The sequence below is a fragment of the Ochlerotatus camptorhynchus genome, unplaced genomic scaffold (genome assembly GCF_037179485.1).
Source record: "Ochlerotatus camptorhynchus isolate MF236.1 unplaced genomic scaffold, CSIRO-AGI_Acam_v1.1 ptg000094l, whole genome shotgun sequence".
Taxonomy (NCBI): Eukaryota; Metazoa; Arthropoda; class Insecta; order Diptera; family Culicidae; genus Ochlerotatus; species Ochlerotatus camptorhynchus.
Window position 1 is genome coordinate 6,836,049 of NW_027040584.1, and position 26,310 is coordinate 6,862,358.

At 37.5% G+C, this 26,310-nt stretch overlaps 2 protein-coding genes across 2 annotated transcripts; both read right to left on the minus strand.

Annotated features, from left to right (window-relative positions):
• Positions 1-2,005: 2,005 nt before the first annotated feature.
• Positions 2,006-10,755, minus strand: LOC135698814 (neprilysin-1-like). Its single transcript, XM_065218947.1, has 4 exons — positions 10,738-10,755; positions 9,149-9,311; positions 8,778-9,094; positions 2,006-2,460 (listed from the first exon to the last, which is right to left on the minus strand). The coding sequence occupies exons 1-4, from the start codon at positions 10,753-10,755 to the stop codon at positions 2,188-2,190; spliced, it is 771 nt and encodes a 256-aa protein (XP_065075019.1). The 3' UTR covers positions 2,006-2,187.
• Positions 10,756-10,984: 229 nt separating this feature from the next.
• LOC135698815 (neprilysin-1-like) lies at positions 10,985-25,591 on the minus strand. Its single transcript, XM_065218948.1, has 8 exons — positions 25,344-25,591; positions 22,823-23,377; positions 22,642-22,769; positions 22,458-22,575; positions 18,916-19,121; positions 12,552-12,842; positions 11,989-12,492; positions 10,985-11,122 (listed from the first exon to the last, which is right to left on the minus strand). Exons 2-8 carry the CDS (start codon positions 23,307-23,309, stop codon positions 10,985-10,987), a joined length of 1,872 nt encoding a protein of 623 aa, XP_065075020.1. The 5' UTR covers positions 23,310-23,377; positions 25,344-25,591.
• Between the last annotated feature and the right edge of the window lie 719 nt (positions 25,592-26,310).

Below are 26,310 nucleotides of genomic sequence, written 5' to 3' on the forward strand. Positions count from 1 at the left end.
ATCAGTCAGATTTTCTTATGACATGTGAATTTAGTTTGAAGTAATACGAGAGACTTTCAACAGAAGTTTCATTTTGTTGTTGGGATACTTTGGGTGTCTGCTTTTAAATTCATTAGAATGGAATATGTTAACCAAAGAATGATTGCAATGATAAATGTTTTGGAACATATACATAATTTTACTTTTTTTTTAAATAACCAAAACAAAACCAGCCGCTTATGAAACAAAAACTAAACATAGTGATTTATTTTCCTAATGAAATTTAAATATTGTATAGAAGCGATTCCAGACAAATTCGCACATCCATTAATTTTCGTTTTTGTTTTAAACGAAAATTTTCAGAAACGTTTTTCATGACCAAAAATGCTATTTTGCATCTTCAGATCATCATTTTAAATCGAGTCTTAATTTTGAAAAGGGTCTGTAGAAAATTGTTAAGCTTATTTTCAGAAAACTGTTGCTCGATAGATGTTTGTCCAATCGGTTTGGTACCTTTGGCAATGATGTAGGGAACATCTGGAACTATATGAAAAAAAAACGAACTCTGATTTTTTTTTAATTTTAAAATAAAAACACAAAAATGGGTTTACTCAAAAATTGTTTTTTCGTATTTTTTATTTTTTTTATATGCACCTATTGCATTATAGGTCAAAATGGAGAAATGATGGATAAAAAAGTTTTTATTTTTTCCCTTGATTTGTTTTCCGTGCTCCAATGTCACCGACGCCAGGGAGGCAGCTCCCGCACCTGGACCCTACCTATCGACCTTATTTTGAAGTTACCGTTAAGTTGGTTATTTCCCGCAAAACCCAGCCCAATCAACTTCTAAATATTATTGTCCGTGAGATTTCGGCACTTTTTCGAGCAGCTTTTACTAAACACGTTTATGCACTTATGATAAAATGTATTCATTTTAACTACTACTTCGTCTTCTGAATTACTGAACCTAAGCAGGTCACTTTCACAGTTTGTGAAACTGTGAATTATATTCTAATAATGATTCCGTGTCAGACTTTGCTTAAATATAGATGAAGGTAACTAAAAACCATGCCATTTGGTACCATGAATTGCTTAGCAATAGTTAGTATGTTAGCATTTTAGCACTAAGAAAGAGCTTCGATATCTCGGGTGAAAAAAACCTTGGACCTGGAGAACCGCGAAATACATTCGAAAATGGCAAAAAACTACCAACATTTAAACAAAATCTACGTTCAAACCACTACATCTAGAAAACGGTGTGACTTAGCAAAATTTTTATCAAGTTCTTCTTTATTTCAAATTTGGTGTACTTTCAATATATCAAGTCGAAGAAATAATTGAAACAAGTTTTGGATATTTTTCCAAAAACTTGAGTTTTTCAAAAATCATAACTTTTTTGTCCATCATTTCTCCATTTTGACCTATAATGTAATAGGTGGCATTCATTGTCCCATATAAAAAATAATTTTTTTTCGATAAATCAGTTTTAAAGAAACTTTTTATATTAAATAAAAAAAAAAGCAGTGAAGAATTTTTCAGAGAGCAATTTTTTTTTTCATATAGTTCCAGATGTTCCCTACAACATTTTCCAAGGTTCCAAACCGATTGGACAATATTTGTTCTAGTAACAGTATTCTAAAGATAAACTTAACATTTTTCTATACGCCCTTTTCAAAATTATGGCTCGATTTAAAATGGTGATCTGAAATGCTAAATTTCATTTTTGGTCATGAGGAATGTTTCTGAAAATTTTCAGCCGAATAAAAAAAAAAACGACAATTAATGGATGTGCGAATTCGTCTGGAATCGTTCAATTTGAATCCATCAGTGGTTGTGATAGTTTAAAAGTACATGACTGGTATGTATTGAATAGAAAAAGACGGAATTTTATTTATTGAATAAAGTGCAAAGGAATAAATATAAAAAGATGTTTTGAGATTAAAGTTCTCTAAAAACGCGTAATACCTCGTTCACATTACTGCGTGTATCACCAACCTTGATATCAGATTTCATGTGTAAATATTTACTCGAAATAACGTATATGACGTTTGGTATTAAGGTATTCAATACACGCTGTAGTGCGAATTTAGTTAAAGGTTGAGTGACCCTCATCAATCGTTACTTGCCATAATACTATTACAATATATTTTCTTCAGTAACAAAATACATTGTTTTTGTTTAAATTATCCTTTCATCTTTTGAATCTATTCACCAAACACTACACTTATTTGACGGATTCATTGGTGAACCAAATGGACAGTTATAAGCTTCTGCAAAATCCTTGGAATTGGAAAGTGGACCAATTACTCTAATAATACCGGGGGAGTGCACTGAAGATCGTATTTTAGTTAGAGCATCTTCAGGCCGCATAGATCCACACCATATTTGGGCGTAGTTTAGAAAAAATAGTTGATCATGTGTCATATTCATACCAGGAAGGTTAAGCTCTGGTCCATGAAGGTCCACCCATTTACGATATGCCTGAAAAAATAATAATTATAGAGATTATTACTGAAGTACGACTGCATAGCTAACCCTAATAAACATGTACCATACACTAACGATATCATAGATGGTACGACCATACAACATAAAGTTGGGAAGATGTCCCGAATTGATGTTTATGCGCTTCTTATGGTTATTGTTCATGCGGGAATTGTTTAAATCAAAATGACCAATGGTAACAAGGACAAAAAGTGGATTGCCAAAAGTAAGAAAAGTAGGAGAGGGCCAAAAATCCTATTTTTAAATTTATTCTGGAGATCCAGTGAAAGGACAAGCATTACCGAATTTCGGTCAAGAGCCCATTGTATTCAGTCGCCTTGGGCGTTATGTACCATGTTTCTAGGAGGTGTTCCAAGTAACCTATCATCATCAATGTCAGTTCACCAGGTACCACTATTGCTGCGAACATGTGCTTAATTTGTGGTAAAGCTTATAGTGAGCCCAATCCTCGTTGTATTCTTCTTAAAAGGCGTAAAGACCTTCTTAAACTACCTCAAACTCCTCAAGTTTTGAAGAGCTCTGATCACGCTTTCCTTCGGAAGGGAAGTAAACCCGTTGGTCCCCGGTTCGTGAGTTGATTGGCGTCGGTAGCATTGGTGCTCAGCACGGAAAACAAGATCGACGGAAAACAAACCAAAGAAAAAAAAAGGAGCTGGTTCTGTGAAGATCTCTTGTGTTGATTCCAACGGTGAGCGAACGATCATTACCTTGTCCGATGTGCTATATGTTCCTGGATTCTAAATGAACCTTACCTCCACGAGTAAGCTTATTGGAAGAGGCGCAAATGTCCAATTTGGAACGGACGGATGTCAAATTTTGTTCAATCAAGAAGTAGTAGCTGTAGCATTCAAGCACTGTGGTCTGTATCGACTGAAGATACATGGCGAACGAGCGATGGTTGCTGGACAGAGTCATACGCAGAATTGACAGCACACATAGCTTAGACGTTTGGGCCACCGAGACGAAACTGTCTTTCAACAGATTATCAGTAAGGACTTGGCAAGTTGTATTCAGGTGCGTGACTACGGAATTCATGAAGTTTGCGAACCGTGTCTCGAAGGTAAGCACATTCGGAAGCCTTGATTTGATTTATACGGATGTTAGCGATCCAATGGAAGCGTACACTCTAGGTGGATTCGTACTCTATTTCTTGAAGAAGAAATCCAAGGTTCCAGAGAAAATTCAAGAATTCGTCGAGATGGTCAAGACACAACATGATCAAGTTCCGAAAGCCATCCGGCTGTCCGGTTGTCTATAATGACCATAGATGCGGCATTGTAGAGAGAGCTCTTCGATAATAGCACTGCCGGCCAGTGGGGGTTAGAAGGAATCCACAGTGTGAGTCACACACACATACACACACAAACTATGTTTCATGAGGGGTGATATCAGGGCTACAAATGGTGAGTTGACAACCTAGCTCTGGTCCTCACAAGTTCCTACCTCACACCTCCCCGTGGTGTAGCCTGGGCAATGTTGTCCTTCCAACAATAGCAAAGTGAGAGGGTGCGACGCGAACTCTGGCGTGGTAACCATAGCACGGCGATAGAGGAAATGCTTCGTCAACCCGCAGGAGTGTCAACCGGAACATTAGGATCGACGCCAGTAAAATCCTAATTACGGCATACTGGACATGGCATGGAACTATGAACACGACACGGCTCAATGGATTGGATACCACGCTACAGGGCTGACAGTCGTGCTATTCTGCTCCCTGAGTAAAGAAGGGTGTCACCTTCTTGAAATGACGAGTGGGCTAATAGCACCGACAAACCGACATGACACTTAATTCTGACTTATGCCCGAAAATCTTAAACGACCGATTTAAATGCGCAGTTATCCGAACGGTCAAAACCATAGGATCTATTGATGTAGATAAAACTAACTTGTCCAGAATATATCAGACTCGAACCAATTAATAACTGTTGCATGCGGATTCATGGCTTAGCTAAATATTTCCCGCAGAACACGGAGCCAGATGTCAGTAGTGTGCTTTGGTCAGAAATTTTATTGTTTTTGCTATGGTCAGAGCTGGTAAATATCACGGCCATCATGTGAGAATGAGAAAACAGGTCCTCTCACTATCACGAGACGAAACTACCTATCATTAGTTTTCTTGTCATTTTCCAATGATCAAGCACTCATGAGAATAATTCTATTGCGGTTTTTACATCTACATTTAGCTACATCTAACTGATTTAGATTAATTCAAGCAAGTATAATAAGAGAGAGAAGGATTAGTATGTTCCATTTAATTCCACTACTTTATTTGCTTATCCTTGACAGATACGCGTATTTCGTCTACAATGTGCAGACTTCTTCAGTGTCTTGTACTAATAGTCGAGTATTAGTACAAGAAAGCAAATAAAGTAGTGGAATTAAATGGAAAATACTAATCCTTCTCTCTCTCATTATACAGGTATTCCACTAAGACGCCCACATTCATCAGGATTCAAGCAAGTAACCGTATGTAATCAGTAGAGTCAATATATTATTACGACTTTCTCGGTACAAGTAACCGCAGTAAAAGCAATAAATGAGCTAGTAATTACGATGATTACAACACTGTCACATTTTGTCATGACGAAAAATTCTATGAGATTTTGAAGAAAATCTTTATCATCGTTTTCTCATCCGAGGATAGTGACAGAAGTATCTCTGTAAATATCGCGTGAGATCTTTCATTGAAAATGAAATTTACCAGCCCTGGCTATTGTCATTCATGTCGGTTTGTCGGTGCTAATAGTGCGGCTGCCCCTGTCCGGTAAAACCTTGACAGGCCTCCGGATACGTTCAAAACTCGTCACCAATTGGTGGTTGGTGAGTAGTAGGCTTAGATGTAACATTCCTGACTTACGCCGATCTTGCTCTGAACACGGCCCCATGAAGGACCGTGTCAACCCTAGCATGGCTTCCCTGCGTGCATAGATAACCATGGGAGCACGATAGGCGACTACATACAAAGAGTGGAGATAGCGGCCCGGAGGGAGGACCCAACAGAATGGAGAAACACGAAGAAAAAAACCAAAAGAAGAAAATGAGAAAACCCAAAAACATATGAAGGACGACGGCAAGACGCCAGAAAATGAAAACGGAGGAGCGAACATGTTCGCATGTTTTTGCTATGGTCAGAGCTGGTAAATATCACGGCCGTCATGTGAGAATGAGAAAACAGGTCCTCTCACTATCACGAGACGAAACTACCTATCATTAGTTTTCTTGTCATTTTCCAATGATCAAGCACTCATGAGAATAATTCTATTGCGGTTTTTACATCTACATTTAGCTACATCTAACTGATTTAGATTAATTCAAGCAAGTATAATAAGAGAGAGAAGGATTAGTATGTTCCATTTAATTCCACTACTTTATTTGCTTATCCTTGACAGATACGCGTATTTCGTCTACAATGTGCAGACTTCTTCAGTGTCTTGTACTAATAGTCGAGTATTAGTACAAGAAAGCAAATAAAGTAGTGGAATTAAATGGAAAATACTAATCCTTCTCTCTCTCATTATACAGGTATTCCACTAAGACGCCCACATTCATCAGGATTCAAGCAAGTAACCGTATGTAATCAGTAGAGTCAATATATTATTACGACTTTCTCGGTACAAGTAACCGCAGTAAAAGCAATAAATGAGCTAGTAATTACGATGATTACAACACTGTCACATTTTGTCATGACGAAAAATTCTATGAGATTTTGAAGAAAATCTTTATCATCGTTTTCTCATCCGAGGATAGTGACAGAAGTATCTCTGTAAATATCGCGTGAGATCTTTCATTGAAAATGAAATTTACCAGCCCTGGCTATTGTCATTCATGTCGGTTTGTCGGTGCTAATAGTGCGGCTGCCCCTGTCCGGTAAAACCTTGACAGGCCTCCGGATACGTTCAAAACTCGTCACCAATTGGTGGTTGGTGAGTAGTAGGCTTAGATGTAACATTCCTGACTTACGCCGATCTTGCTCTGAACACGGCCCCATGAAGGACCGTGTCAACCCTAGCATGGCTTCCCTGCCTGCATAGATAACCATGGGAGCACGATAGGCGACTACATACAAAGAGTGGAGATAGCGGCCCGGAGGGAGGACCCAACAGAATGGAGAAACACGAAGAAAAAAACCAAAAGAAGAAAATGAGAAAACCCAAAAACATATGAAGGACGACGGCAAGACGCCAGAAAATGAAAACGGAGGAGCGAACATGTTCGCAAGGAGCGGGATATTGCAGAGATCATCAGTGTTGAACCTGGAGGCCACTGCGAGTTCCAGCAGCAGCAGTAAGTCCCAAGGAGAGCAGCCAGGCGTTGGGTTAAGCGTATTCACACCGATATCCAGCAATAGCAAATCTCAAGAACTGCAGCTTCAGGAGGAAGATCGATGAACTCTATGTGTTCGTAAAGAATAAAGGAGATCAAGCAACTTGTGACAGGAATCAAATCCGGCATAACAGTGGCAGATCGGGAATTCCAAGAGTGGAGAAAAAGAGCCGAAAATGCCAAAAAGGGTCTCCTGGAGGCCAAGGAGAGCATAAGACTGGCTGAAGTACATGAGACGCCTAAGGGACCCACAAATCCACGTCCTGAAAAGAGAGATAGGGACACGCCAGGAGATAAGAAGGAGCCCAAAAAACGCAAGGACGAGGAAGGCATCATGAAGATGGGAGAAAATGGTGGGTGGCGTAAAGTCGAGAACCAGAAGGAGAGGAAGAAAAAACAGAAGGAAAATGAAGTTAGCAAGAAGGAAGAGGAAGCGAGGAAGAAGGTAGAGAAGAAGAATGAATACAGGAAGAACAAGGAGAAGCCTAGGCCTCGTAGAGAGAGAACCAAGGATGACGCTCTGGTTTTTGAGGTGAAGGACAAAACGTCCTACGCAGCACTCCTCCGGAAAGTGAGAGAGGATCCGGAGTTGAAACAACTTAGGCGAGAATGGGGGCGACCCCGGCGTAGTGGTTAACATCCATACCTCTCACGCCAAAGTCACGAGTTCAAATCTCACCCCGGACAAGTCACGAATGACCCAAGAAAAAAAAAACTAGGCGAGAACGTGGTGAAAACCAGGTGAACTCAGAAAGGTGAGATGCTATTTAAGCTGAAAAGGGATCATACGGTTAAGGGCGCAGCTTTTAAGGAGCTCGTCGAAAAATCTCTTGGTGTGACGGCGAACGTAAGAACCTTATCCCAGGAGTCAGTGGTCGAGTGCAGGGATCTTAACGAGATCATAAAAGAAGACGAGTTGAAAAGTACGCTGAAGGTGTAATGCAACCTGGCAATTCGGTTGAGGAAGACTGTCACCAGGCAAAGGTCTGATCTGTGCAGGAAATGCGGAGAAGGGGCACGTTGTAAAAGACTGTACAAAGCAGCCGAGGTGCATGCTCTGCAAAAAGGAGGACGGAAACGGCCATGTGATGGGAAGTTTCAGGTGCCCAGAGTTCAAGAAGGCGATGGTGGGCCAGCAATAATGGAGGTAACCCAAATAAATCTCAATCATTGCAACACAGCAACAGCAACTTTTGTGGTAGTCGACAACGGAAACAAAGTGCGACGTTGCTATCATTGCAGAGCCATATCAAGTACCTCTAGGCTCTAGATAATGGTAACTGGGTGGCGGATAGAGCAGGAATGGCGGCCATACAAGTCATCAGCAGGTATCCAAATCAACAAGTGGTGGCGGGCTCATAAGAATGTTTCGTGATCGCCAAAATCAATGGAATCTATGAATGTAGTTGCTACGCACCTCCGAGATGGAAAATTGAGCAGTTCCACCAGATGCTAGATGGAAGAGCATTCCTTATAGAGATTGCTAAAGTGTGATTGTGTCAGTGATTTGTTTTCATCAGGAAAATTTTCCGCTATGAAGTTTTTTTTTCCCGATGTAAACATTTTGGGTATACGTACATGCACGTGACGTAGTGTGCGTACGATAAACGTCAGCAATCTCTATAGCAAAACTTTTCATACATAATGGCAAGGTTGCAAATACTCATTTCAGCTAAAATAATGTTTTTTGGAATAATAAAACCAAAAGATAGTATGATGACATGTTTTACTTGTAACTTACAAGAAGAGGTTACAGAGTATGCGTTTGAAACATAAAACCTGTAAATTTTGCTTTCTATGAGTCACAATCAGCGATTTGCTGATCGCTGAGTGAGTGAGTGAGTGAGTGAGTGTGTGAAAAATCGCTGATTGTGACTCTCATGAAGTGAAAAAAACAGGTCTCATATGTTTCTAGCTGTCTGTTCCACTGAAAAACGTCTCTTGGATCACCTTATACGCCACATACTCACCCTAAATGATTGTTTAAGTCCTCCATTATCAGCAATGTTCTCACCCTGTGTCATTCTACCATTCATGTAAAGATTTACTTCGTTTATTTTATACCGTGAATATTGGTCAATTATGCATTGTGCTCTCTCACGAAAAGCTTTGATGGTTGCATTATTCCACCACTGCATCATATTACCATCTCTGTCAAATTGACGTCCCTTGTCATCAAAACCATGTGTAATTTCATGACCTATTACTACTCCGATTCCGCCATAATTCAACGATTTTGGAAAATGTTGACTGTAAAACAATGGCTGAAGTATTCCAGCAGGGAACACTACAAAGTATCAATGATTATTTTGCGTAATGTAATAATTTCGACCGTTTTTACCGATGTCGTTTTTATTCGGATTGTAGAAAGCGTTGACAACTGCCGGCTCCGTCGCCCATTTATCCTTGTCAACTGGTTTTCTAAGCAGTTGCAAGTTGCGCTCGGCATCCCATTTAAGTATGTTCAAAATGTTGTTTATAAAGTTATCCTTTGATATAGTCAGCTGTAAATAAAAATCAGATTAGTGTTTTCTATTTTAATCATTAAGACAATGAAAAATAATTTAAACGAGGATATTTAGATTTACATTTGCTTCCAGTTATGTCAGTGAATTGACACTTTCCACAAACTCGAAACTATTCAAACATAAATTTTAGGATATACAACAGGTAAATAGGAATATAACATTTGAATACTTAAAATAATAATACACTAGCGCACATTAAAATAATTTTAAATGTTTGGTTTCATACATAATTTAAGCATGCTAAAATCAGAATGAAAACATTACTCAAAAACCCTGAATTCATCCACATGAATGAGTTCTGACCCTTCAACCACTTAACACTGAATTTTAAATGTGAACAGCAATGACCTGGTTTTATAGCTATCATGTAAACTTATGTGTTGAATCTAGTTGGAAACTTGCCACTCCCTCGGGGATGGATTCGAGTCTGACCAATGTATAGTCTGGGACAGTCGATATGTCCTATTTCGATCAGGATCTAATTATGTATTTTGATGTGTCACATAATGAGTTTTTTTTTCCAAGTCTGGAGCTAGCTATAATTTATCTTGTTTTTGAATTCTGATGCAATTTGATATGTAGCATGATGGGTTTTGGTCCTAGCCAGAAACTGGTTACTATCTCGAAGGAACCCAGAACATGGCTGGATCTGGCCAATGTGGCCCTATGAACTCGATATGACTAACATTGAACTTGGTTTTGAGTTCACATATTCAAGTCAGAAACTGGCTACTTCCCCCGGGGGTATTTGGAACGTATCCGGATGTGATCTAAATGGTCCTGGGTACCCGAAATGTCTAACATTGAATTTGGTTTTGAGGTCTCATTGAGATGTCGTATGATGGGTTTGTCCGTGTCAAAAAGTGACTACTTCCCTGGGGGTCGAGCTGGAGGTACCTGGATTATGTCCAGATGTAACCAATGTGGTCCTGAGTTTCAAGTGGTGGTATAACTACCATTGAGCTAGGTTTTGAATTCTCATGTGATTTGAAGCATCGCATTATAGGTTTTGGTCCAAATCAGATACTGGTCACTTTCCCGGGAGAACCTTGACGAAGCGTTACATAGAATGAGGGCCCTGACTAGCTGTGCTATTCTGTTATTTCCAGAACCGGATTTTGCTCTACGAGATGGACATAGAGCAGGGATCTACAAGGTTCCATCCTTGGTCCAACGCTCTGAAATGCGACTACAATACAATGCCGTACTGACGCTCAAGCTGCCCAAAGGAGCCGAAATTGTTGGCTTGTGGAGGACGTCGTCTTAAAGTTAGTAGGCGAGATGCTGCAAGAGGTAGAAGTGTTGGAAACTTGATGCAAGGAGAGAAGCTGCAGATAGCCTATCACAAAACGGAAGTGCTATTGGTCAGTAACTGCAAAGCGGTGCAGCGAGCAGAAATCACCATCGGGGAGCACGCCATAGCTTCGAAGCGTGATTAAATATCTGGGAGTGATGATCGATGACCGGCTAAAGTTCAACATCCACGACGATAAGGCGGCGAAAGCCATCTAAAATATCTATCTAGCTAGATTCATGCCGACCAACTCTTGGCCAAGCAGTAGCAAGAGGCGTTTTTTGGCTAGTGTATCCTCGTCGATACTGAGGTACATCGGTCCAGCCTAGGTTGCAGCGCTGGATATTAAGCGGAATCAAGTGAAGCTGAACAGTACGTTCAGGCTCATGGCCATGTGAGTCGTGAGCGCGTACAGAACCATCTCGCCGCAAGCAGTATGTGTTGTCGCTGGAATGATCCCTATCAGTATCACCATGCCGGAGGATAGCGAGTGCTATAAGCGGAGATAAACCAAAGAAGTACGGAAAATGGTGAGAATGGAATTGATGGCCAAGTGGCAGCAGGAGTGGGAAACGGCCGAGAACTTCCCCGTGGTCCAAGGGGACCCACGCTAGAGCAGCAAAGCTGGAGATCAAATTGAAATTAAAATTTGCTGTTATGATGCAACTTATTTTGAATGCTCCAGTTGATCTCATTTTGGTTGACTTAATGGTTAACACAGCAAAAATTTGAGCAAAATTTATCATTGTTGAATCAAACGGAAAACTGATCCTGCTTTCAGTGAAATTAATTAGATTACTGATTTTGTATTAATAATATTTAACTGAATACGGGTCTGGTTTTAAATTGTTAGCATCCATGCTTCTCACGCTGAAAGACTTGAGTTCAAATCTCACCCGGACAAGTCACGAATGACCTAAAATTTGTTAAACAAAACGAATTGATAATAACGTGTAAGACGTTAACAGCAGAACTTGAAGTTAAGTGGCTTTCATTTCTGCATAATGAAAGCACAATATGATATCAGATTTCTGTCGCGACAGTTGAAATCAAAATTGCTTTTCATTATGATAGAAAATGCAAACTTTAGTATCCATTTGTTTGCATTTCGTTAACCGACTTTTCTCTGATACAACATTGAATTTGTACCAAAAATGTTTTTTTTTTAATAATTATGTTATTTGATTACCTGTGGCCCCAAACGGATAAAGTAATTGGAATTAGATCATTGAATCATTGGAGGAATTATTTATAAATAAACTGCATTAAAAACCGTAAAAAAAACATGTAAAAAAAGTCCTTAACGTAGGATGAATTCATAGATAAATGTTTTAGATTATGATTATTGACATCACTTGCTTTTATGTACTCCTTCTCCAATTCTTCAGGATTCGTCAATATTTCAGGATAGCCAATTCGTTCATTCATGGCATCTGCTTTCTCCTTGGCCACAGCTCTTGTTTCATCATCCATCCAATGAATATCCGCTAGAAGTTCATTAAAAGCCTCTCTTATGGTATGTATCATCTCCAAGGCAGTTTCTTTACTTTCCTGATTGAAGTTATCACGTATAAATAAAGCACCGACGGCCATGCCAAGTTTTTTGTTTGTCCACTCAACGCATTGAGACCACCTGTGACGTTCGGATTGAATGCCCAGTAAAATTTTTCTAAATTCAACTCTCTCTTTTTGATAATCATCAATCATATGCGTCATGATGGACATAACGAATCGCCAAATGGCATAATTGTGAATAATTCGTTTATCCGTCACATTTAAAATACGACCCATTTCTATCAAATATGGCATTGCGTAGCTAACAATAGCCTCATTATCCTCAAGCTTTACGCTACCCAGTGTGGTCTGAAATAAAAGTTAAGTATTAGTCACAATAGTTGAAAAGTAACATTACTGAAACAAACTTGTAAATATGCTTTCCAATTTATTTGTGGAACTTGATGCTGTAGTTGTTGCAATGTAATTTTAGTGTAAATTGCGCTGGTATCATGTCTATCGGCTTCTGGAAGCGAAGCATTAGCTAGACGGACTTCAAAATTTATCACCTCCATTAGTTCCCTAGACGCAATCGCAGGGTCGCCACCGAGAAGAATTGCTATTTGAGTCATATAGTGATGATAAGCCTTAAGATCTCCCTCACTACTCTGTTTCAAATAATAATCTCGTGATGGAAGTGCCAATACAAGTTGGTCAATCTAGAAGGAATATATTTGAGAAGTAAGATTTCAATCTTCATAAGGAGCCGTCCATGAGCCACGTAGACACTTTGCCAAAGCGAATGTCGACTGTTCAATTAAATTTCTAAAACATAATTATGAATTAGTATCTATGAAGGGTAAGGGAGGGGTGTATGCATTTTCTACAACTGTCTACGTAGTTTATGGACAGTCCATAATTTACATTAAACAATATGTATTGCTTATGAATGTTCTTAGCGTTTCGCTACACGGCCGCTACACAGATCGACTCTAAATTGAGTGGTTTTTAACTTAAAATCGCAACGTAGGTCACTCATAGACTGATTAAATTTTTCCTCGCTTTTCCTCAAAAATCTGCTCGAATATGAGGAAAATCGTCGATAATTTTACTCAGTCTAGGAGTATACTAATAGACTTAGCGAAACCTCTCTCAATTTTCCTCGCACCCGAAAAGTTTTTCCTGGAAAATCGAGTGAAATTTTTCTCAGTCTATGAGTGACCTACGTTTTTGCGAATTTGAGTGAACGGATATCAAATATGAGTCAGATTCAACCCCCGTGTAGTAACACTCCATGTTCGCTATTATCACTTCGCATTCTCATTCGCAAAAATTCAGATTCTACAAAACAAATTGCAACAAAAATGCTAACCCATCACGCCGTGTCCGATGTGACGGATTAATCAATCCTGATGAATGTGGGCGAATAATCAACTTTCAAGTACGTCGAGTTTTTTTTCTATCGGGAGAAATTTGAATTATTTAATTTTATCATAATTTTACATAATACCAATCAGTTTCAATAAACTTTTCATGGCTTTTGGGCAAACTAGTGTTCCATAGTCCTATAAAATTTCACACAATTTTAACGGCATACTTCTGAAATTTGGATGATTACAATTTCATTGAATTAGCTGTTTCTGTTCGGGAAGCCAATATATTTACACCAAAAAATACCATGTACATCCTGCACATTAGTATACATAATCTCAAAATTTGATGATTATTAATTCACTCAATTATTTCTTTAAATGCACCGAAAATTAGCCAATGTTTCGTTTATTTAGTATAAGATACTTTTTCAAAACGTTTGAATTTTTTCAATTTTTGCTTTATGATTAGATTCGACGAACGTAAAAGTCTGAATGACAAAAACATTCAATTGTTTCGATTGAAAGAGATAAATTAGAAAAGCTGAAATAACAGTATTTTTTATAAACTTTCAGTGATTCAAATATAACAATTTTGTGAACCAACTCTAGTAAACTCTAGAGGTTAAAGGTTTTGGGAGAGGATACCATGATGAGCGACGATATGGAAGCATGACTTAAAAACATTATGTGAAAAAAAATCCGGTATCCACTGGGTCTTGAACCCACATTCAGGGCTCTACATGTTCGAAGCTATAAAATGAACTCGAGTTTTGTTTCTTTCATACAACGTATTCAATGCATCATTTCTGTAATGCCTAGCTAGACTATCAGTACGAAACAAATATGAAAATGAAACACGCTAAGAACGAAAGGCTGACTGTGGATTTTATCGTCGTTGCTTTGCTCATCCCTTTCAATGAAAGTAACGTCGATTTTCGAGTTGAAACGAAGCCCCAATTTAGCATTTAATTTCTTTCACCGACACTCTGTACCGCTCCTTAAATTTATTTAATAAAGGGTGATACGGTCAAAATTTGGTCAAGGGAAAACGCGTGTAAATCGGTGAAATCGTTTATTTAAAAAATCAAATTAAATTTCTTTTTCAAGTTCAATTAGTATAAAATTCAGGAAAAATATTCAGTTAGGCTTCCGCTTTTCCAAATCCGAATTGCCGGGCCTTACGCTTGACCCCTGCCATCAGATTTTGTACAGCCACCTTGTCCACCTTCTTCGCCGCAGAAAGCCAGTTTGCCTTGAACTGCTGCTCGCCCTTAGCAGTTTTTTTTTGGTCTTCTTTAGGTTCCGCTTGACAATAGCCCAGTATTTCTCAATTGGGCGGAGCTCTGGCGTGTTGGGAGGGTTCTTGTCCTTGGGAACCACCTGCACGTTGTTGGCGGCGTACCACTCCATGGCCTTTTTACCGTAATGGCAAGATGCCAAATCCGGCCAAAACAGTACGGAACAACCGTGTTTCTTCAGGAAAGGCAGCAGACGTTTATTCAAACACTCTTTCACGTAAATTTCTTGGTTGACAGTCCCGGAAGCTATGAAAATGCTGCTTTTCAAGCCACAGGTACAGATGGCTTGCCAAACCAGATATTTCTTTGCGAACTTTGACAGTTTCATGTGCTTGAAAACATCTGCTACCTTTCCCCTTCCTTTTGCCGTATAAAACTCCTGTCCCGGAAGCTGCTTGTAGTCGGCTTTGACGTAGGTTTCGTCGTCCATTACCACGCAGTCAAACATCGTCAGCATCGTCGTGTACAGCCTCCGGGATCGCGCTTTGGCCGTCGTATTTTGTTTATCATCGCGATTTGGAGTCACTACCTTCTTGTAAGTCGATAGTCCGGCTCGTTTTTTGGCTCGATGCACGGTTGTAGACGATACACCCAGCTTATTTGCGGCATCTCGGAGAGAGAGGTTAGGGTTTCGCTTGAAACTACCGGCAACTCTCTTTTCGTACATTCGGAAAAATTCGCAACATTTTCTTGGAACCCTAATCTATCCTGCAGTATCAAACATTCTGCCTGAAAATGCCCGTTACATTAACAAAAATACCTTTCAAACATAAGCAAAAATCGTGACTTGATTCTACCTGTGCTTTGATGATAATGACTGCGCTTTGAAATTCATTGCTTCTTGAGTTCAAAATAATCTTCATACCTTTATCTTGAAAATCCATTTTAATTCAGGTTGATTCTTAGCTTAAAATTCGAAATTTTTTTGAGAGAACTTTCCTTATTTTCAAACAAAATTTCGACATGCAGCTAACAGCAGATCTTCGACAGCCGACAACGGGATAAAAAAGGAAAGAAACATAAAATGGCTGCCACATAGTGAACTGGAGAGTAACACAGTGGCGTGCAAAATTATGTGCTAGGCAGCTTTTTGAGTTTTACCATTTTAGCCAGCTTTCTTGTCCAAATACTCCTCTGTGTGGTGGTTCATCTGATAACTCCAGAAGAGAAGGCTGCCGCGATAGGTCAATACTTCGTCAGCTCCCATAATCTCGGACAAAACATCGTCAGCCCTCACAACATCCTGAATCTGGAAATCAAACACTTGAGTTCCAAATTCTAAAATCTGGCACTGATTTTTAATTTGTACCCCCGACTTGGCTACTATCCTTCGTGTTGGAAGTCAGCTAAAGTCATACCCAACTGCCCCCCCCCCCATTAAACTCAGCAACACAAAGGCTTTCGGTGAAATGGCGTTCGGTAAAATGACATTCGGCCAAATTTTCCATAGTATTTTTTTTTTCACCCCTCCCTAGCTCAAAAACTTACTACGCCCTTGATAGGTTGCCAAGGCAGCTTGTTTTGAATCAACTCACCTCTTATACTAGACCCTCTCTAGTCGAAAGAGGTAGTCTACCTCGGGTTAACACTATAGACAGCAAGTTAATTTTTAGCTAAGTTAAGAGGAGACAATACGGTGGCGAAAACGAACCACTTTTCTGTCAAACGCGAACCAGCTCGTGATTGCGTCGAGTGCATAAGATAGAGACAGATATAGATATAGATAGAGATAGAGATAGAGATAAAAGAGGAAGAAGCCAATTGTATCTTCCTCTTAGATTTTCTGGGAGCACGTTGACAAAACGAAAACCAAGAGTGTAGCGGCGCCGGTGGCGTAGTGATTACCTCTCCTGGAGGCATAACATCTCTGATCACGCCTTCCTTCGGAAGGGAAGTGAAGTCGTTGGTCCCCGGTTCATGAGTTGATGGGTCGATAGGTAGGATACATGTGTGACAGCTGCCTCCCTGGCGTCGGTAGCATTGGTGCTCAGCACGGAAAACAAGATCGACGGAAAACAAACCAAAGAAAAAAAAAGAAACCCAAGTGTAACATCTTGAAAAGATCATTGTAATATCCACTCATCAACAGGAGGTCTGCCCTGTCCCTGTAAAATAAGTTTGTGGTCTACAAACAAATCGTCCTTCCCGTAAGCGAGAGTTGCGCCAAATGCCATCACCTCAAACTCCAAAGGATCCAGAACAAGATCCTTAGGGTGATCGTAAACAGTCCCCCGCGAACTAGAAATTCTGAGATCCACCTCCTGGCTGGAATTCAGACATTATAAGAACGGAGAGTTCTATCTTGGAAAGGCTCAGAGACACCAGTCTGAGATCAACTCATCAGATCATACGTGATCTAGCACGTTAGGTTAAGTTATACTCGTAGTTAGGTAGGTTATCACTTTTTCAATTCAAACATAACACACCCCACAAGGGGTATTCTGTAGGCTAGTTGAAAAACTAAAATATTAAATTAGAATATCCAATGAAACAAAGATGAAGAGGAAAGTAGGCTAATCAATTAAACTGTTAAATCAATATACAATCATCAACAAACCGAAATAAACATAATTTTAGCAGTAGTAGCTCGTTGACGGCATTCTTGTAACGAATTTTAAAGGAGACAGACGTGCAGAAGGAACAGCAGCAACAATAGCAGCCGCAGCCGTAGGAGCGTTTTTTAATTCGTGTAGCCATGGCCGAGGCTGAAAACCTCGGTCACGACAATTGTAGGATATCAACCCCCCGTATATTATCTAATTCGAGGATGATCATTTAACTTTGATTTTCCCACTCATCATATGTGGCTGCTGCTTTGATGCTCAGTACCAGTAGATGTATCAGTGTTTTGACAATTTATGTGCAACTTTTGTAAAAGTAGGTATATCAACATTATACAGACAAACAACTTTTCAGTGAGGGTCATCCAATATTACACATTCGATAGTATGTTGTATTAAAATACAGTGTAATTCTGGGGAACGACGACGTTTTGCTTTTTTCATAAGTCTTTTTTTCATAACAGAGATACAATGTTTTTAATGACACAGTGGCATAATTTTCCTGTCAGTGAAAAATCACAAAATTGCTCACCAAGTTCCCTTTTTTTGCCGTTCGACGACGACGGGCATGCGAGACAAAAATAAGCATCGTGAATGTACTCCCGGATGTATTGATTTGAGATAGAGCTAACACCTTCTAACTCCCGGACTTAACCTGCTTTAATTTAAGGGTAATAAAAAGCAGTTTTCTTCCATAATAACACTGCCGGACAGTGGGGGTTAGATTGTACACACACACACACACACACAGTGGCATAATTTTCCTGTCAAGCACTGTATTAGTGAACGGCTCTGAAGAGCCAAAACCTTCCTATGTAATAATTCATCGAAAATTTTCTCCTACAGAATGTGTTAAAACTAACCGGTTTGAGAATGGGTATAAAGAGTGGAATATTAATATTCCACTCTATATACCACAGAAAGCACCCGAACTAACTTATGGTGAAGAAAACCCGAGGTACACGAATGTTGATTAATTCGCCATTTCGGACACGGCGTGCCCATGTTTGGCGCATTGCTGGAGTGCAGCAAACATGGGTTAACAATTTAATACACAAAGTGGCAGTGGTTTCCGTGATTTGTGCTCGGGTAAATTCGAAGTGATAACGCAAACCTGCTATTATGATGACAATTTTAGGACTCTGCCCAGCATGTCCTTGAAGTGTGAAGTCAGTGCATACATGTATTTATATATGTATGTAGTGCATGTATTATGAATATCTATTATGGTATTTCCAGGTTTACTATAAGCATCAAGTAAGCCGACCTTAACAATAAGAATATTAAGGAGATTTAATTTATTTAATATTTTATATTTTTAATAATTAAAAACTAGTAATCCCACTGAATTTAACAAATTTGTTTAAAGCAATATTATATACGATATTGCAATTTAAACACATATTTATTATACTTATATGCACTGGCTTATTATTGATGTACCTAGTTGTTGAAAATTTACAAATGTGCGATGTAAAATATATTATATACAGTTCATCAACATTTGTAGATAAAAAAGGATTCTTCAGATTTTTTTAATGACAATACATATGTACTAACTTGTAGAATATTTCTAGAAGAGTTCTTATCGTCAGCGCCGACATAAAGCTCAACTAAAACAGGTTCACTGTATACTCCTCTTAGAGTTCCTATAAGTTGTTCAATACTAGTGTTCGGGGGTGTCCATTTTGGTTCGATTACCGGCCATCCTCCCAGGAGTTTAAGTACTTGTCGCAGCGGTTTTATTCCTATTTTCCGAATTTGCTCTAAAAATAAAATAATATTAGAAATAATGCAGTCGATTTTAAAAAGCTAAAGGTATATCCGTTTAACTATTCAAAAATATTTAGGATATGTGTTCCAGTTTGTTCCAGCATGTGTACAAAAAGGGTGCATCATTTTGAAAAATGTTTAACATTTCTTATAGGTTACCGTCCAGTTTGATTCATAACTCCAAAATATGAGTAAAAAATTAGTGTAAATAATGATGAAGATTGATGAAGCTTTAGAGGTTGCGCGAAAGGCTTGAAGTTTACATGAAGATTTTGATATATTCCTATGAGAAATTATTGAATTACACTTACATTCCTCTAATTTTGGATCTGGCAAACGCTGAAAAAATATATTATGTGGTTGATTAACAAGCCTGTTGTTGTTGTTGTTGTTGTTGTCTGGCACATATTGAACTATCAGTTTACCCTATTTGGCCAGCTTTCACATTTTTATCTTTCTTGAATTTCTATCGGACTAACCGTAACAACAATAGATTTGTTGGTCATTGTCATAACAACCACATTCTAGTTTTTTACAGCATGGGGACAACTAAAAACAAAGTTGAAGCGTTGAATTATTCCCATACACATTTCAAACTATTTGCGTGTCCTCTAAACCTTCAATAATCTTTACCATTTTTTTTGCACAGAATCATATTTTGGGGTTATGCATGGCCTATAAGTAATCTAACTTTCTTTTTTTAATGAAGCACCCTAGTGTATCAGTTATGACACAATCTCATGTGTACCAGAGGCGAACCAGCCGATGGCTGAAGGCTTGTTAATAAAGAGAGAAAAAAATGTGTACCGTAAAACGGGGTCACATTGATAATTTTTTAAAGTATATTCTAAATATTTTTTAAATTTTAAGTTTTTAAAACAAGTTCTGAGGATCCAGGAGTTAATTTGTTAGTTATTTGTTAACGGAAATTAAAGCATTTCCACTATTTTTAAGTTGTGTGACCGAACATCAGTATTTTGATTTGGGGTTACTTTGATAATGCTCGATAGAAAAAAAAAATCGTGAAACTCAAACTTTTCAGTTCTTTAAATATAAAACTTTGAATGAGTATATAATCAGAAAACAGCATAGGCAATAAAAATACAACATTGAATTTGTAATATTTGGCTATATCGGAAAAAGATTTCATAAATGATGGTTTGCTTTTTAAAACAGGCGAAAAATACGAAAATGGTTTTTAAATATGTTTGTAAAATATGTAACACATACTATATAAAAACTATATACGATATCAACGGAAATACCCTAAGCTACAATATGGAACCAATATTTCTAATTTAGAAAAAGCGCAGCGAGTAAATTTAATCTTTATATTATACTATCAAAGTTACCCGCATTATCAAAGATACCCCGTTTTACGGTACCAGTTTTACCCTATCTCATTGAAATTTCATGGTAAAGCTTTTTTTATATTAATAGTATAGCGGGATGTAAATTTGCGCCATCTTTCTATTTTACACCGTTTGCTATAAATCGGACTTGATGCTATTTGTATCTGAATTTTCTACTCAAATAAGACTGCATGAATTGCCTAACCTCTTTAGCGTTGAATAATTTGAAGTTACTGCAATCCCGAGCTCTAGGATCGATCCGAAGCAGGAGCATAGGACTGAATTAGATGCTGTCACTGTATATGTTTTAGTACGTCTCATTATATTATATTATGGTATATTATATTACATTGTACTATTTTATGTTATAGAACCGAGAAATGCTGTATGGGAAGACTTAAGACAGATAAATTTCTAAAATTTTCGCTTTTTGTTGATCAAATATTCAAGAATTGTTCGACTCAGTTCATAGGAAATTTAAGCAATTTTAGTATAGTGCCTTTAAGAAACCACAAAACGCGCATTTTACAAAAACAAATCCAACTTTATACCGACTTAGCTGATCCAGATAAAAACTATACAGATTAATCAATAAATGTGTGATTCACCAGCAGTCCAGGTTTTAGAAATCTATCTATCTACAGCGTTCAAAAAAAAATGACCAAATGGTTGTACGGGCAATTTTGATACAGCTGAACGAGCAATTTTGATTCAATGTTTACAATAATACCAATTAAAATTTTAAGTATAACATTTTATGTTTTAACATTTTAAGTTTTAATATTTTAAGTTTTAACATTTTAAGTTTTGACATTTTAAGTTTTAACATTTTAAGTTTTAACATTTTAAGTTTTAACATTTAAAGTTTTAAAATAACTTTATCGCTGTCTGCATGGAAAACATAATGAACATGATTTAAAACTATGTAGTTGTATTGTCAGTGCTTCCCGCCAACCATAATAAAACTGCATTGCATCCAGGAGGCCCATACTATAGAAAGCTGCCATCCGTACCTCTCACGCCAAAGTCACGAATTTAAATCTCACCCCGGACGAGTCACGAATGACACAAGTGCGTTAAAGTAACTATTATAAAAAAAATGATACTGCTTTAATTCAAACGTTGTAGTTTTAAGATAAATTGACTGGAGATTATGAAGGTTTATCATGCTCACTACAAAAACCACATTAAGAAAATATTGCTTGTTTTATAATGGTTTTATCAAAGCCGTAAGCCGCACAAAAGGTGATACAATAATAATAAAACATTAGTTTAGAGCAAATAGCTTGTATAATAATAAGGCTATGCTATAGACTGGAAAATGGTGTGCAATATTCTATAAACCAATCGGCTTTTGTTGAATATTTAATAAAACTAAATGGAACAAGGCTTGCTCTTATTAAACTTTAATAAAACTCACATAAAGTCGTAGGACATTTAGACTGTTTCTTGAGATGTCACATATATGATTTGCACCTTGATTAATCAAGTAACATTGCACGTTTTGTCAAGGTTTTAAAGAATTCTACGAGTCTAACTCATGGTCTATAGCACACTTATAAAGCCACAATTGTTACATGGGTTGTTTGGGTTTAGTGTGAGGGGCACGCAATACACAGGATCGGCTGAGTTAAATAGCAAGCAAAAGTACTTAATGTAATTAATGGATTTCAAAATTTTAATGAATGTAATGAAAACTATTTAGTCGAACTTAATGTAATTAAAAGTACTCAAAATGTAATTAATGGTACGGAAATGTAGTTAACGTACTATAATTACGAAAGTATGACTTAAAAAGTAATAAACGGACTGCAGGGTGTAATAAGAGTAGTAAAAGCTGTAATTAATAGAATTAATTTAATACAGTTCTGGCCTTTGTCGGAGTTAAAGGTTATTGCGTGCTCCTAGGTTTAATACGAAGTTTTCGATGTACAAGCAATTAACCTAAGCGTAGCTGTTTGAAAAGTTGCAACTTACGTAGATCCATGCAGCTTTTAAAGAACATTTTAGCTTTTATTGTTGCCTGGTTATCGTTTATATCAATCGATTCTTCTAAGACGCCTTTCAGTATCACTTGTTGCTGATCAGCAAGAACCTAAGTTAGATAATATACACTTATTCCGATACATCATCAATGATCGACTGAATTTATTTTACCAACCTCGAAAGTACTTATAGAACTTCTATCTTCCGGGATTACGTGTTTTTTATTCCAAGTTCCACATGCAAACTGGAAGAAATCGGTGCATGGATCCACCGTACGGTCCATAGCGGCCAACAGAGATGATGCTGGAAAAGTACTTAAATTTATTATTTCTTATTACTAAGATATTGTACTATACCTGTTCTTACGCATTCCTCAGATAAACAAATATTGTGTATTGTGCTTGGCTTGATGTTTGAATGATCAATCTTGCAATTAACTAGACCAGAAAACAAGTAACCGACTGCTAATCCAATAGTTAGTATTATGAAGAGTAGCAATATTATTTTAATTTTGCTACAACTGGTTCGTCCATCCCACGTTTGAACATGAGTTGAAATGTTTCCGCCATACTGATTTTGTATTGTGCTTTGTGTCATAGTGCCAGAAGTAAAATTTACTACAACCGATTTGATTTGCTTGCTGGCTATGACGTCATCACCACTCTCATTATTATGGTCTGTTTCTTCTATGGTTTCTGATGGTCTCACCAACTGTTGTGTACAGCTTTCGCTGAGACTACTAACGAATCCATTAATAGGATCATATTTTTTGGCATCACTTTCTCGTAACTCTGTTTTAAAGTTAGCGTCATTTGTTAAGCTACTGTCGGTTTTAAGACTCATTTTTCATGGAATAACTAACACAGTATTAACAAATTCGATAGATGCCAAAATCCAAGTTTTTATTATGCCTAAAAATAAAAACAAAAAAAAAACAAATTATTATTTTTTAATTAATCTTCCAGTCATCTGCCACTACGTTTAAACTCATTTGATAGCTACTTTTTATATAAAACATATATTTATTATAATTTCAAGCATTCAAAATGCAATTGTAACCACGTAAGTCATTTAGAAACTTAAATACTAATTTAATTTTATTTAAAATCTAAGCAGCCATTGATTAATCATAAAGATAAAATTGCATCAATACGATTTATCGATTACGTTTGAAGTTTTGGCTTTTTGCCTCTGATGTTAAAATCAGGTTTTAAGTAAACATTCGTCATTACGATTACATCGATTTTACCATTATCCAAGAATATTTAATACAAACATTATGTATGCTTAAAACTGTTTGTCAACAGATACTTTGATGTTTGGTAAGGGGCATGATCAATCCGATTCGTACCTTTCTCAAAATGGTCCTATGCTCGCTTTCTACTTTCTATATACAATTTTCACACTACCACACTACCAACTCTATACTTTCATCTCCTCATCTACCGTATAAAATGTCCACTTTAAGTTTGATATTTTAAGTTAAGCATCTCCAACTATGTAAATCGGTAATTTCACGCGTGAAGTAATATAAAAATGATTACTTACTTTGTTGTTGTTTGTTTGTGTGGATAATGTTTAACAAATAAATCGGCAATTGAAGTTATTGTTTTCATAAGTAGTTCCTACATACTTAGTTTTTTCTACCGAGCTCAGCTGTGCTAATCTCGGCAAAAAATGTTTGCTGAGATTCAGCTAAGCATTATCCGAGACTCAGCAATCAAATGTCACTTTTGCTGAGATCTAGTAGTTAGGTCGGTTAAGATTTAGGATTTTTTTAAAACTTCATTAGAGTGATTGTTAGCCGGAGTTCATCACTTTAAGATTTAGGGGTAATGCAATGACGGTGAAGATATCTATGAAAATCTATATGTGGAATGCTAAGTCTGTATTCAAAATTAAACTCATGTGATGCTAAATCTGCGTATGCACAATCTTAGGGATTGTCATAAACACATGTTTATACATATATAAAGCAAACCGAGCAGTACACGGAACTAAGATCTTGATTATTTTGTCGTGGGCATAGAGTATGATTGTACTTGACTTGCCACACAATTATTCTAATGTAAAAATGGTACAGGCATCGAAAGCTTTCATCTAATAACTGTGGGAGTGCATCTAGAACACTAAGTTAAGAGCACGCAATAAGCTTATATGCGATAAGCAATAAGCTTGAAATGTGATGAAGAAGAAGATTTGAATGCATCAATTAAGTACACTAAGGGAAATATTGTAGTATTTAGATGTGTCGCGTAACATATTCAACTTCCTCTAATAACATTCGTAAAGAAAATACATATCCTTAAACCTCAAACGCAATGAGCACGCAAGCAGGCAGCGGCAGTAGAATAGCTCAATTATCTGACTAAGCTCACCTGGCACAAAGAAAACTAATTCGTACCAAATCGGCGTCGATAAGATACCTTGTGGTCATTTTCAACTATTTTCAAACATGCTGCTACCGGTCCGCTTTCGTCCACATTGTTTTTGGATAACATATAATACACCACATTTTAACACGTTCAATATTCGTGCACGGATCGTTTGCACATATTACCTATATGGTCGAAATCAACATGTGCTGAACGAAATACTAGATAATCTCACTGACCAGTAACCTGTTTTTAAAGTTTTCTTGAGTCGATACGTATACCAGAAAAACAAACATATCTCAAGTGCAATCTCATGCTGCTTTTGATGTAGTCACCGGGAGTCTACAAAAATAGTAAATATACTCAAACACAAAACGAATATGTGCAGAATGCCGAAATTTGAGCGGTAAACGATATTTGTTATCACCGAACATTGATTGAGTACAGACACACGCGGAAGACTAGTAGCAAACACATATAATCATGAATAATTAATGCTCACGTTCTCTCAGAACATGCGCGCATCGAATGGTTCCACAAAGCTGACAGTAAATCGAAGGATGTTTTTCAACTACTCAAATATTCCATATAGAAGGCACATTCACTTTGTCCATCCACAGTTGATTCTTCACAACTGCACTAACAGCATCCAACATCCTTTAGTAATATGAATGTCGATAGATATAAAGATTATTTTCTTTATTAATACAATTTTTTCCGCCTTACGTCCTAGGTCACCTTCTTGCAGCAGCGTTCTTCCCAATACTATATAGTAATACTTCTCAATAATGGTAAGAGAGTAAATTTTGGCACAACATAATGGGTGAAATACGATTGCTCCTCTCACAGAGCACATGTTTCTTCTGTTTACATTCTCTCATGATGTATTAAGGTAGTGCACTTATTTTGGATCGATAATTTTGAAGTAATAGTAGATAAAGAATTATCACTTTATTTTCAAAACGTAATTGGAACGGTTTAATCCACAGGATAAGTGCATACATAAAAGAAAAAAACCTTCCATACCACCGTGTGCTACGTAGAAGTAATCTTGGTTTGATGTTCTAATAATGGTCTAATATAACTGTATTTAAAAGACACTGTCGGAATCCTTTTCTACATTCCATTTATTTTAGAATTTCTCAATTTCAACGGTAACAGGTGGCTACTCGCTACCCAGCACTAGTACTAGCAAAACCCCCTCAATACTGCCTCTGGGTCGGCATACGCGTTCTAACATCGCGGTCAAGAAAACAGTCGAATACCTAGCATACAACAAACTTCCACTTTATTGCAGGTACAGCTATCCCCACTGTGTCTACCTTATTATACCCGGAGGCGAACCAGCCCAAGGCTGAAAACCTCCTTAATAAAGAAAACCTAACCTTATTATACAAAAATCAGTATCGCTAAAATGCCGACCAAACGAAAGCTTACGCTCGCCCCTTTCATATGAGATTAGTTTCTAA

Excerpts from the sequence above, each read along its gene's own strand:
- LOC135698814 (XM_065218947.1), bottom strand. Across the intron at positions 9,095-9,148 it reads TCCGAATAAAAACGACATCG|TGTTCCCTGCTGGAATACTT; the intron begins GTAAAAACGGTC and ends GATACTTTGTAG. Across the intron at positions 2,461-8,777 it reads GACTTAAACAATCATTTAGG|GCATATCGTAAATGGGTGGA; the intron begins GTGAGTATGTGG and ends TTATTTTTTCAG.
- LOC135698815 (XM_065218948.1), bottom strand. The coding sequence starts at position 23,309 with ATGAGTCTTAAAACCGACAGTAGCTTAACAAATGACGCTAACTTTAAA. Across the intron at positions 22,770-22,822 it reads TGAGGAATGCGTAAGAACAG|CATCATCTCTGTTGGCCGCT; the intron begins GTATAGTACAAT and ends GTACTTTTCCAG. Across the intron at positions 19,122-22,457 it reads TAAAAGCTGCATGGATCTAC|AGCAAATTCGGAAAATAGGA; the intron begins GTAAGTTGCAAC and ends TTTTATTTTTAG.